This window comes from Mirounga leonina, unplaced genomic scaffold (genome assembly GCF_011800145.1).
Source record: "Mirounga leonina isolate KUSES-001 unplaced genomic scaffold, KU_Mleo_1.0 Mir_224, whole genome shotgun sequence".
Classification (NCBI taxonomy): domain Eukaryota; kingdom Metazoa; phylum Chordata; class Mammalia; order Carnivora; family Phocidae; genus Mirounga; species Mirounga leonina.
In genome coordinates this window covers 4,667,052-4,679,891 of record NW_023270615.1, presented here as the reverse complement: position 1 = coordinate 4,679,891, position 12,840 = coordinate 4,667,052, and the positions used below count along the sequence as shown (strand labels likewise).

The window sequence follows — 12,840 nt, the reverse complement described above, 5'->3', positions numbered from 1 at the left end:
GAGCTGTGAGCCTGTCTCTGCCATATATATAAGCTCCGGGACGCCCCTGCTAGTTACTTACAGCGAGATTCAGACTCACCAACTATAAAAATACCATCTCAACATAGGGTTGTTTTGAGATTCAGTAAGGTATTTGCTCACCCACAGCGGTAATGCAGTTGACCCTTGAACATCACAGGTTCGAACTACACAGGTCTGCTTCTACACGTTTTGTTTTGTTGATAAAAATACAACACAGTACTGTCAATGTATTTTCTCTTCCTTATGATTTTCTTAGTAACATTCCTTTCTCTAGCTTACTTTACTTTACTGCAAGAATACAGTATATAATACATGTAGTAAATAAAATACACACTAATTGTTTATGTTATCAGTAGGCTTCTGGTCAACAGCAGGTTAACAGTAGTTAGTTTTGGGGGAGTCAAAAGTTATACAGATTTTTGACTGTGCAGGCCCACACTGTTAAAGGGTCAACTGTATCACATTTCAATCATTCCTTGGGAAATTTTTAAAGAAACTTACTTTAAAGAAGTGACTCCTTTGAAAGAGGACCTAAGGTTTGGGATAACTTTCATATTACGGTTGCATTTTACAGCCACTCTCATCTGTCCCATGAAATTCTAGAGAGAAGTTTGAAAAGATCTATTTCTATCTCTAGTCTTAGTCCTAATGGCAAAATCTGCGGTGAAGTCCAATCATTTAAAAAAGAGCACGTGACAGAACCCAACAACAAGACTAGACCAATCCTGAAGGCCACGGACTCCAACAATGTGTTATCTCTTGGGGCTTCCACTGCTTTGAGAGGAACTCCACACTAACTGGGATACAGTCTAACGGAAAGGATACAACATAACTATCACCTTTGTGAACATTTGGTACCCTAAAGTTACCAAAGAGAGGATAGCTATAAGTACTCAGATTCATGTGTAAGATTCTAATAAACACTGAGGAACTTACCTAGATTTATCCAAATTCCACCTGGCTTGAGTATTTTCCATATTGTGTCAATATAATCAATGACATTGTGAGCTGTGTCTATGAAGAAACAGGTAGCAATACAGTCCCAGGTATCTATTCAAGGAAAACCACATTACTACATTCATTACGTTATATTTCCTTTCCTTTTAATTACTTCTACAAATGTTACCTCTTACAGATTATGAATATTTCATTTAACTGGAGGAATACAGAAGCTAAACTTCCAATCAACAAGGTAATTAGGGTAACTAAGCAATCATTTATGACACGCTTCACAGTTCATGAAAGTTTTTACTAATAATTTGATAATCACTTTGGAAACCATTTTTTTTTAATATTTTATTTTATTTTTTTATTCTTATGTTAATCCCCATACATTACATCATTAGTTTTAGATGAAGTGTTCCATGATTCATTGTTTGTGCATAACACCCAGTGCTCCATGCAGAATGTGCCCTCCTCAATACCCACCACCAGGCTGACCCAACCTCCCACCCCCCTCCCCTCTAGAACCCTGTTTGTTTTTCAGAGTCCATTGCTCTCATGGTTCGTCTACCCCTCCGATTTCCCCCGCTTCATTCTTCCCCTCCTGCTACCTTCTTCTTCTTCTTTTTTTTTTTTCTTAACATATATTGCATTATTTGTTTCAGAGGTACAGATCTGAGATTCAACAGTCTTGCACGATTCACAGCGCTTACCAGAGCACATACCCTCCCCAGTGTCTATCACCCAGTCACCCCATCCCTCCCACCCCACCCCCCACTCCAACAACACTCAGTTTGTGGAAACCATTTTTGATAGCCTATATAACTAGGTATCTTTACCAAATGGTACTTGTAAGAGTTTTGTTTATGATCTACTCAATGTCTAGCCTTCATTTCAAATTGATTAAGATGATGTAATTGTCATTTGAATTTTAAACTGTGTTTTAAGCCACTGTTAACCGCCAATTCTGGCAAGTTTCAGAAAGGCTGTATGCACTTGTTGCCAAGTGAGAAACAAACGGCATAGAAATACTTAAACCGTTCACCAGTACTTCAGAGATTCAGCAGTGGAAAAGGGGAACGAGGCTGTCAGTGCCCCGTGGAGGCCGTCGCAGGGCACAATCCAGGGACAGAGGCTGGATTCTACAAATCTCGGTGCCATAAAGGCACTGATCCCACCGAGGATGACCTTCACCATCTGCTCTCTCAAGCCCTGCTACACAACAAGGTCACCTGTACTCGCCTAAGTGACTGTTTTCCATTATGTCACCTCTCTTTTGAGAACTTTCTCTCTATCCTATCCCCAGCACTTAACATTTTCCATCTCTTTCTACCTTCGGAATACAGGTTTTCCCAGTGTCAGAGTTCAGGGGAAAATAAACAAAAACTTGACTAAATCTTGTTACTCCCCGCTCGAGTCCCTCCAATGGCTTCCCACCTCTCTGAGTACAATCAAAGTCAGCCTCACCAAACCCTCCCCAACCTGACCTCCCACCACTGCACCCACTGCTCACTACACCCCAGCCAAAGTGGCTTCCTGCTCTTCCTTGAGCAGAACAAGCATCCTCCCCACACTGAATCGTTCTTCCCTCGCCATTGCTTCTGTCTGCAACATTTCCCCCCCAAATATCTAATGGTTTGCCTCTTCACTTTTTCAAGGTTCTCTGCTCAACTTTTTTTTTAAAGTTCTGCTTAGAGAGCCTTCCCTGATAACTCTATAAATAGCAGCCTCTCCCCAGTCACTCTGTATCCCTGTTACCCTGCCTTAGTATTCTTCCTCAGAATTTTAAATTTGTTATTGCCCCTCTCTCCCTATTGGAACACAGATTCCCTGTGGACCAGGAACTTTGCTTTGCTCACTGCTCTTTCCCATGCCTAGAACATACCTGGGACTTAGCAGGTGCTCAAATAAATTTGTTGAATGAATGATCTTGCTGACCTCTTAGGATACTATTTTTCTTCTTCCTTTTACTAAAGCTAATCTACTCCCCCCACCACCACCCCTCTCTCCATTACCATCTCCCTTTCTCTAATGCTAGCTCAAACTTCAACAGTTTGCCAAGATGAAGTCCCAACTTCATAGCCTGATTTTAAAGGTCTTCTATAATCTGGAACCAACCTACTTTTCTGGCCATATCTCCCATTAAACTACCAAACCAACCTCTCTTTTCCTTCCAGTCAGGCTATCCCACCATCCCTGATTACCTTATTCATTTATATCTTCCTACCTCTGCCTCCCTCTTCCTTTTTTTGGATTTTTATTTATTTATTTGACAGAGAGAGACAGTGAGTGAGTGTGCACAAGCAGGGGGACCAGCAGAGGGAGAGGGAGAAGCAGGCTCTCAGCTGAGCAGGGAGCCTGATGCAGGACTCGACCCCAGGACCCTGGGATAATGACCTGAGTTGAAGGCAGACACTTAACTGACTGAGCCACCCAGGCGCTCCTGCCTCCCTATTCTTGAAGTCACAGCCTTCTCTCTACAAAGATCTCCTTTCCCACACTATAATCTTTTACCTTTATTATATTCATTATTCATGAACTTTTTTCACATGTGTCTTATATTAATAGACCCAACAGATTCTATATTTCTTAATGGTGGGACCTTATACTTCTTTATATTTCCCATCATTCCCTTATAGAGGACTTTGAAAATATCCTAACTTGCCACTGAAGTATATCTTATATTCTGCTATCAAAACGAATGACCAATACTTTGGCTTAGTATAAAATTAGCTCATTAAATTTAGAATAAAGAACAAGAACTTTTAAATGCTTGTTTTGGACTTACTGCATTCTGAGTAGATCTCCTGAAAATCTCCTGCTGTCATAGAAAAATTAGAACCAGGAGGAAGACTGTGGGGATCAACATCAGGGAAAAAGATAGGTCGAATCTGATCAGCTGACCTCCGGTTATTGCTAAACTGATGGATCCAGGGATAAAGCTTATATTTATTAATTTCAGAACATCTGCAAAATATGAGCACAAAATTCAGTGTTAACTAAAAATTTTACCAAGAAAATCTACTTTAAATACTAAAATATAATCTGAAGATTTACTTATGTAATTCATTAATACTTAAGGTGTTACCACTACATCCCAACCAATTATCTGAAAATGCACATATACACATATGTAGATGAGTAACCAATCATGAATTAAAAGACAGGAAAAAAATTAAAGTAACTTCAGAGATATAAATGTGTTGTTCATTCACATTTTAAAAAAATGTATTTCCAAACTTCCAAACTTCAAACTGAAAAACAGACCACCTCTTTTCTCAAAAAAGTGGTATGGGTTTTGTTTGCTACCCAACTATTCTCATTCTCTCCGTTTTACCTTCTCACCATTCCCTAAGCCATACTGGACAACATATTATTTAAACAAGGCAGCTAGTTATTTTTTCCAATGCACCTCTTCTGGCTTTAAAAATAACAACTCTTTTCCACTATTTTCTAAAAGAGGCCACAGAAATTCTGAGAGATGTTTCCAACTCAATCATATGAGCATACTTGGCCATTTTATAAGAATTTGATTAAGGGGAAAAGTTATGATTGCTACACTGCACTTATTCCACTGAAGAAACAAAGGGGTGAAGAAGTTCAAGGAACAATGAGAAAATACTCCTTCCTGGATCATCCAAAGTCTTGAAATTCTGCACAGGGAGCATTTCAGTTTCATGGGATGTCCCATCATTTTCTAAAAAGTCACTTATCCATCCTGTTTCAACATTCTGTTAACTAAGAACTAATTACAAGTGGTAATTTGTATAAGCAACTTGATTTTAATATAAGAAACACTTATGATTACATATCATAATTAAACACTCTGTATTTATCTTCAAATTCAGAATTGTTCAAAATAGGTAAGTCAATCTGATTCTGAGAAATTACTATTTCCAGCAAAAAGTAAATTAAATACCTGTTGAGTACAAAGTTGGAAGAAAAGAGCATAAAAAAACTCCATTCATTTCCTTGACAAGCATAACCTAGCATAGCTATTTCCCAGGCCAGTCTTCCTAGTCCAGCACCAGGTACCAGAATATTTACTTTAGAAGGATCCCTGAAATGAAATAAGGCAATTATGTCCAACCCCTCGAAGAAAAAAAAGAAAAGGCAAAATCCACATTAACAACTAAAAACTTAGATATTCAGTAAGAATAAGGTCACTCAAAATTGACTTTTTAAAATTGAGAAATACTTCTAAATATAAATGAAAAATAAGGGCATGAGGAATTATCATATGTTCAAATATCAGATGAGGGTTTTATGCCCTAAATACTTTTCAGGAAAAAAAAAGGAGTCGCCTTATATCTAAAGACTTAGAAGACACTCATACCCCCATAGTAGCTGTCACTTGAAGAACTATCTCAAGAAGACAAATTATCCCAAAGGGATCCCAACACACACAAAGATTGAACAAAATCATTTTATCATCAGACACTGAAACAAAACATTATCTCTAAATTCTGTAACTAATACAATAGTTTGTGTGACTAAATAGATGAAATATATGTAGATTTTTAATGCGTTAGTTTTATCTTTAGGATCCTATATATTTTAGCTGGCAAAAGAATTTGGAGGGAGGGTATTCTCATGCGGAAAATGAGGAATTGCCTTCTAACTGAGCATAATTAATTGCAAGTCCATCACACCAAATCACAGACTCACAACCCAACTGCTCTTCACTTATTGGCATCACACTATAGAAACAAATTCTCTTCATTCTAAAATCCACCATCCACTTTCAAATGGCTAAAAAGCCTTAGCAAAGCAAGGGACCTTCTCAGGAATTCCAGCCAATCAATATAACCCTAAGGAAACCAAAATGGTATTCTTAGAGAAAACCAAAGGCAAATGTGTATAATCAGCTGTCATCATATCAATTACAAAGAATTTCACTATTGTCTGCATTCTCCAAATTTAGTTCGTAAATCATAACCAACTTCCAAATCTACCCCGTGGATAATTCTCTTTTTTTTTAATCTTTATGCTACCTGGTCTTTAAGTTTGATGTGCTCCAGTAGCAACTAGGGGCCCATATGGTAACCGCTGCCCCTTCCCACTCTGAAATCAAGAGGAAACAAACAGAACTACAGGGCTCTTGGAAATTCAGTCTACAAATACAGTAACATGGCAATTTTGGCCCAGGTCATCCAGTCTTAAATGTATATGTATTTGTATAAAAACCTTAACAAAGTCTACTTAATTTCACTGTTGAATTTTATATATACAATAAGACATAAACCAAAATTTGTTAAAAATGACTTCTGACGGGGCGCCTGGGTGGCTCAGTCGTTTAAGGGTCTGCCTTCGGCTCGGGTCATGGTCCCAGGGTCCTGGGATCGAGCCCCATGTCGGGCTTCCTGCTCGGCGGGAAGCCTGCTTCTCCCTCTCCCACTCCTCCCCCTGCTTGTGTTCCTGCTCTCGCTCTCTCTCTGCCAAATAAATAAATAAAATCTTTAAAAAAAAAAAAAGACTTCTGACAAACAGGCTTATTAGGATTAGGAGACATCCTTTAATACTTGGTATGAGCAAACTGATGCCAAGCTGCCACATAAAATGCTTTCTTCTCATTTCAGGTCACACACATGTTTGTGTGTGAACACTTTAATTTTTAATTGATTTAATTTAAATTTCTAATGAAAAGAATGGGTAACATCCTCCCATGTGGTTTAGACCTACATGTATCAGTTATCTAACAAGCATATAAAGTATATACATATTTTTAGTATGAGAATTTGAAAAGCTACTGGCCGCACTCTATGCTATCCTTTGTATGACGGACCTACCAATGTGGCACCCGGCCCAGGGCCTCTCTCTCATCTTCCACTCCCTATCAGACCCACCCAAACCCGTACTCTCCCAGAATTACCTCTTTTCTTTTCTCAGTTCCCATTTGCCCAATCAAAACACCCATTTTTACCAAGTGGCTGTTCTCACCTTAGATTTAAAAAAAAAAAAAAAAAGGCAAAGTAATGCAACAAAAGTAAATGGATTTAGAAGTAATTTCAGAGTATTTAAATCATTACAAAAATAATCACTAATAACGTCTGGATGGCTGATAAGCTGAGTAAAAAACTACCAAGAAGAAATTAGAAATCATGCTAATCCTAAGGCAAAGTTGTGTTAATAATGGTACTGACAATTTTTTTTGTCAACTTATGCAAAGTTAACTTTATGACTGGTACTATCAAATTCTCCGTACCCAAACAGGCCAACAGAACTCTCTACCCCCACCTTGTGGCAGAAACTGCTGTATAAAACTGCTATTAAAAGGCTGTCATCAAGCCGAGGAATGCAGACTGTTTATCAAGGCCCTTGACTAGGAGTTAGCAAAGATTATGATAGATCTATCAATTATCTATATTATGACAAAAGGATTTCTGTGGGCATACAAAAGGAGACACATTATTAAAACAAATGCCCAGAATTGGGAAAAAAAAAAAAAAAAGGAAAAAATCAAGCAATCAATGAAAGAGGGAGATGGAGAGAATTTTTCCCTAAGTTTTTGTTCTTAGATTTTTTTTTTCATTGGGTCATTATATGAGGGACATTAACAGCATAATGGAAAGTCCCTCTAATTACGTGTATAAAAATAAAGCATTTTAATAGGCAGTTCCTGCTATGACTATGCATGTTAGCTCTAGGGCATTTCTATGAAGGTATTTCTGTGGAAAATAAGGGAAATAAAGTCGACATATAGACCTTTAGTGTGATGTGACTTTAAGCTTGGCTAAAACTTAGAAAACCAGGAACAGAGGCACATAATATCTGGCTCAGTACTCAAATGGTGCTGCTGGAGATCCTTAGCAAAAATAAGTAAGCAGGGGCGCCTGGGTGGCTCAGTTGGTTAAGCGACTGCCTTCGGCTCAGGTCATGATCCTGGAGTCCCGGGATCGAGTCCCGCATCGGGCTCCCTGCTCGGCGGGGAGTCTGCTTCTCCCTCTGACCCTCCTCCCTCTCATTCTCTCTGTCTCAAATAAATAAATAAAATCTTTAAAAAAAAAAAAAAATAAGCAAGCAGACAAGTTTACCTAGTTACTAAGGTCCAACTACGGACAAGCAGTGTATTTACTACAAATATGACACCCCTGATAACAGCAGGGAAAGTTTCAACAGTTCATTCCAGACAAGCAAGAAGAAAGAGAGCACACCTATAGGGACAGAACGTGGAGCTCCCGTGTATCTAAACAGGCCGTGGCGCTCGCTGGTACCACGCTCTGTGCTCCAACAACTACCAGCAGTAAACGTGGTTCCTGAGAGAGGTGTCCCTCATTGGACACAGAATGGTTTTTGCGCTGCAGCTGCAGATTAGCAAGTCCCAACACACAAAATACCTTCTCTTGAGTCAACATGCTGACACTTAGCTGACCCCTGGCGGTTAGGGGTGTGTACACTTCCAGGCACTCAAAGTGTTCGATTCTGTCTGAATCCCAGCAGTTCTCTGCTCAGTACAATAAAAGCCACTCACCACTTGTGGCTACTGAACACTTAAAATGTGGCTAGTCCGATGTGATGCGAGTGCAAAACAGATGCTGGATTTCAGTATAAAAAAGGAATGTAAAATAGCTCATTAATAATCTCACATACCGACTGTATGCGGAAATAAACTGAATTATTAAAGTATATTATTAATTTCACCTGTGGCTTTTTATGTGGCTACGAGAAAATTTAAAATAACATATATGGCTTGCATTATATTTCCGTTGACCAGTGCTTGATCCACACAGAGAAATAGTAAAAACACAATTTTGAGCAAAAGCCAATTGTGAAATGACACCACAAGCCGTCTATGAGCTTTTACAATATAAACAATAAAATGTTTTATTTAAAGGTATATAAATATGTAGTTATTGTAGGAAGGTAAGATCAGAGTAACAACTTCATATTAGTTGTTACCTCTGGAAAGAGAATATACTGAGCTTTTCAGGGCATGGTTTCAACTGTATCTGTAATGTTTCTTTTAAAAAATACATTAAAAAAACCACACAAACAAAACAAAACCCTGAATGAAGTAAGTATGGCAAAATTTCAAGGTTTAACAGATCTAGGTGTTGAAATATTTTGTATTCAAAGTAGAAAATGGGGGGCGGCTGGGTGGCTCAGTCTGTTAAACGTCTGCCTTCGGCTCAGGTCGTGATCCTAGGATCCTGGGATCGAGCCCCATGTTGGGCTCCCTGCTCAGCGGAGTCTGCTTCTCTCTCTCCCTCTGCCCCTTTCCCTGCTTGTGCACTCTTTCTCTCAAATAAATAAATAAAATCTTAAAAAAACCCAACTACAACTGGGTTAGAAATCCCTTTAGTATCTAGCCCCTTCAAAAATATTCCAGTTCACCTCTTCATCCACTCTCAACAAAGAACTCCCATGTATCAAATAACTTCTCACCAATTCTAGAAAACACTTTCTCACCTTAATCTTTAGAGCTCCTACACACCCACAGAAACTCAGTTTAAATTATCACATTATCTATGAAGTCTTTCCCAAACATCCCAGGCATGGGGGTTGAATTCACCTCTCAATAATTTCAGCACTTCATACCTCTGTTATAGTTTATATACCAAGTTTTTCTATGACCCACAGACCAGTCACCTGTTTTTGTAAATAAGGTTTTACTGGAACATAGTCATGCACATAGACAAACTGTCTATGGCTGCATCCCACAACGACAGAGTCGTACCCAATGACTACCCTGCCTGAATAGCCTAAAATACTTACTGGCTGGCCCTTTAAGGAAAAGTTGGCCATCTCTGATCAAATGCATCTTGAACGTCTTTCCTATTTGTACACAGAGCTTCCTTAATCTGTTATGACTAAATAAATATTCCACTGCATGACTGTACCATAACGTATCAAAATCCACTAATTAAGGACATTTAGATTTTTTCCCAAGCTTTTGTTATTATAATGTTAAAACTAATATCCTCGGCATAAATGATCTTCCACATCCAGGAATCTGTAGAAAACTTCCCCAAAATTGAATTCCAAGAGTCAAAAGATATGAATTTAAATTCTGTTAGATATTACCAATCTTTTGCCCTCCAAAAGATTTTACTGATTTATTCTTCCTTCAGCAAGCTATGTTTCCTCATACCTTTAATAAGTTATTTAACTTTTTAAACTGTGCAATGTAACAGGTGAAAAAATGGCATCTTAGCTTGGTTTTCACATTTGCATATTCTTATGAGATTGAGGATCTTGTATTTCTTTTTCTGTAAACTATTTACACTATTTTTCTACTGGGTTATTAGTCTTGAATTGTTTTTCCACTGAATTATTACTCTAGATTTATAAGCTCTTGAAATCCTGAACTTTAAGAGCTTAAGATCTTCTTTGAAAGATGTGAAATAAATATTTGTCTTTGGTCTAAGAGGGCTTTCAGGATGAGGGATAAATCTAAATTTTCAACCTCTACTCTTGCATTATTTGGCAGTCTACATTTCCTCCATTTTCTCTTTTTAAATGGTTTCTTTCAGCTAAAAGAATCATTTTACAAATTACAATTTATATTATTTAATGTAAGTAGAAAAAAACGCTTCTTCAAAGCTTACCATGTATTTTTCTAATGTCCAACTATATGAAAGAAAAACTACATTCAACTGGTCAATAATATATCTCTATCTTCTGGGAGTGAAATGCAAAGACATGATCGATTTTTCTCCCACATGCAAAGTATCACTTCATTTTCTTCTAAAGTGGGTTGGGTTAATGAAATTAAGATATAAAAATATAGTCCAACAGTTTTCCGGATTCACAAGAGAATATGGTTCCACATGGTTGTGATTTTTCATTTCAGGTAGGACTCAAACTTAAGAATTTCTTTCCTGGGGCGCCTGGGTGGCTCAGTCGGTTAAGCAACTGCCTTCGGCTCAGGTCATGATCCTGGAGTCCCGGGATCGAGTCCCGCATCGGGCTCCCTGCTCGGCGGGGAGCCTGCTTCTGCCTCTGACCCTCCCCCCTCTCATGTGCTCTCTCTCATTCTCTCTCTCACAAATAAATAAATAAAATCTTTAAAAAAAAAAAAAAGAAAAAAAAGAAAAAGTAAAATAAATAAAAACTCTATAAACAGTTGGACAAATAAGACAAGTGTGTTTTCATAGGAAAAAATATTTTAATGCACACAGGTATGGTTAATTCTATGCATGTTTAAGTGTACTATCTTTTATAGACAGCTCAGTTAGAAAGGGCCTTTACTGAAATTTCAAAAAGAACAAACACAAGCCGACATAAATCTGAGTCAAATCCAGCCAAGTGTAAGGACATCAAATTCCCATGTGCTTACTGTGGCATAAGAGGATCCTGGAAATTCATCTGAGACCCAAAGTTGACCAGGATTTATCTAAGAATCAACCTGGATACTGAAGGGTTGTAATCAATGTTCCTGTTTCAGGTCTAGGGGTTTACTTCTTTATGGCAAAAGTATGCCTTTAACATGGATATGGACTTTACTGTTTTATTAGCTTTATTTTTTTAAGGTTTTTTGATAGCTCATCTTATTAACTATAAGGAAACCAATCTAAATTAAACAAGCAAAACAAATGACATAGGAAGAGATAACGAAAATTTTCCACTGGGGCCAAGAATGGCACCAAAAAGGAATTTGACAGAGATCTTGGCACTCTTCAAGTTTATCTGCCTATCTGCTCTTATAATATTGATTATTTTCAGGGAAGGGAAATGGACGGCTGGGTAACAGTTATAGGAAAGAGACTTTACTGTGAAGTTTAAAAAATTTTTAACACTGTGTATGTTTTACCTAATCAAAAAAAATTATTCTTTTATTTTAAAATAACCTATTAGATTCATTAAGAGTTAATTCATTCTTTCCTCACCAGTCCACATTCTATTTGTTGGTAGCAATAAGGATAATAAAATAGTAGATAGATAACAGTAAAGTAATACTCTGTGTCAGTCCACTAAGTACCTTTAACAATAGCATGCATGCCCTTTGGTAAAGCTGACACTGTTATGCTGTTTGGACACCATGGTAATACACATGATTCAATGATCATGATTCAATGACTATGAACAAAGTCATGTTGAAAGTGCTAGGGGGCGCCTGGGTGGCTCAGTCGTTAAGCGTCTGCCTTCGGCTCAGGTCATGATCCCAGAGTCCCGGGATCGAGCCCAGCATCAGGCTCCCTGCTCTGCGGGAAGCCTGCTTCTCCCTCTCCCACTCCCCTTGTGTTCCCTCTCTCACTGTCTCTCTCTCTGTCAAATAAATAAAATCTTAAAAAAAAGGAAGTGTTAGAAAGATGATAACATAAGCATCTGGCATTCAGCCTTCCAAATATATGCAAACTTTGGTACAGTCCAATTGTAATGTCTTACTTCAGAACCCACTTTTCAAAAACAAATATTTTGAATTTTGAGAAAGACCTGGACTTTATGTTCACAGAAGCTATTCAACTGTTATATATTATTTTTAGAGCAGAGCACTGAATATATACATTGACAGAGAGTACCAACTAGAAACTTTAAGGAATATAACATCCTACAATATAACAATACATCCTACAATATATCGATGTTTATAAAAGTCCATAATAATTGTTATCATAAGTCTAACAGTCATAGAATATTTAATGTAGGACTATTGATCAGAATTTTTTTAAAAAAAGAATGACCATGGGCACCTGGGTGGCTCAGATGGTTAAATGTCTGCCTTCGGCTCAGGTTATGATCCATCCCAGGGTCCTGGGATCAAGTCCCGCATCGGGCTCCCCGCTCAGCGGGGAGCCTGCTTCTCCCTCTGCCTCTCTCTCTGTCTCTTATGAATAAATAAATAAAATCTTTAATAAAAAAAAAGAAAAAAGAAAAAAAAAGAATGACCTGTAGCATTTATTAAAGAAAGGTAGCCTTTAAAAACTGTGTGATTTT

General features: G+C 37.9%; 1 protein-coding gene across 3 annotated transcripts in view; it reads right to left on the bottom strand.

The window, feature by feature from the left end:
- CARNMT1 (carnosine N-methyltransferase 1) overlaps positions 1-12,840 on the bottom strand; it is a 66,672-nt gene that overhangs the window by 10,364 nt on the left and 43,468 nt on the right. For all 3 annotated transcript variants that reach the window (XM_035029034.1, XM_035029033.1, XM_035029035.1), the window contains 3 exons: positions 4,883-5,023; positions 3,752-3,930; positions 958-1,071 (listed from right to left, as the gene is read on the bottom strand). In XM_035029034.1, coding sequence (XP_034884925.1) covers positions 958-1,071; positions 3,752-3,930; positions 4,883-5,023 — 434 coding nt within the window. The remainder of the gene's footprint in view (positions 1-957; positions 1,072-3,751; positions 3,931-4,882; positions 5,024-12,840) is intronic.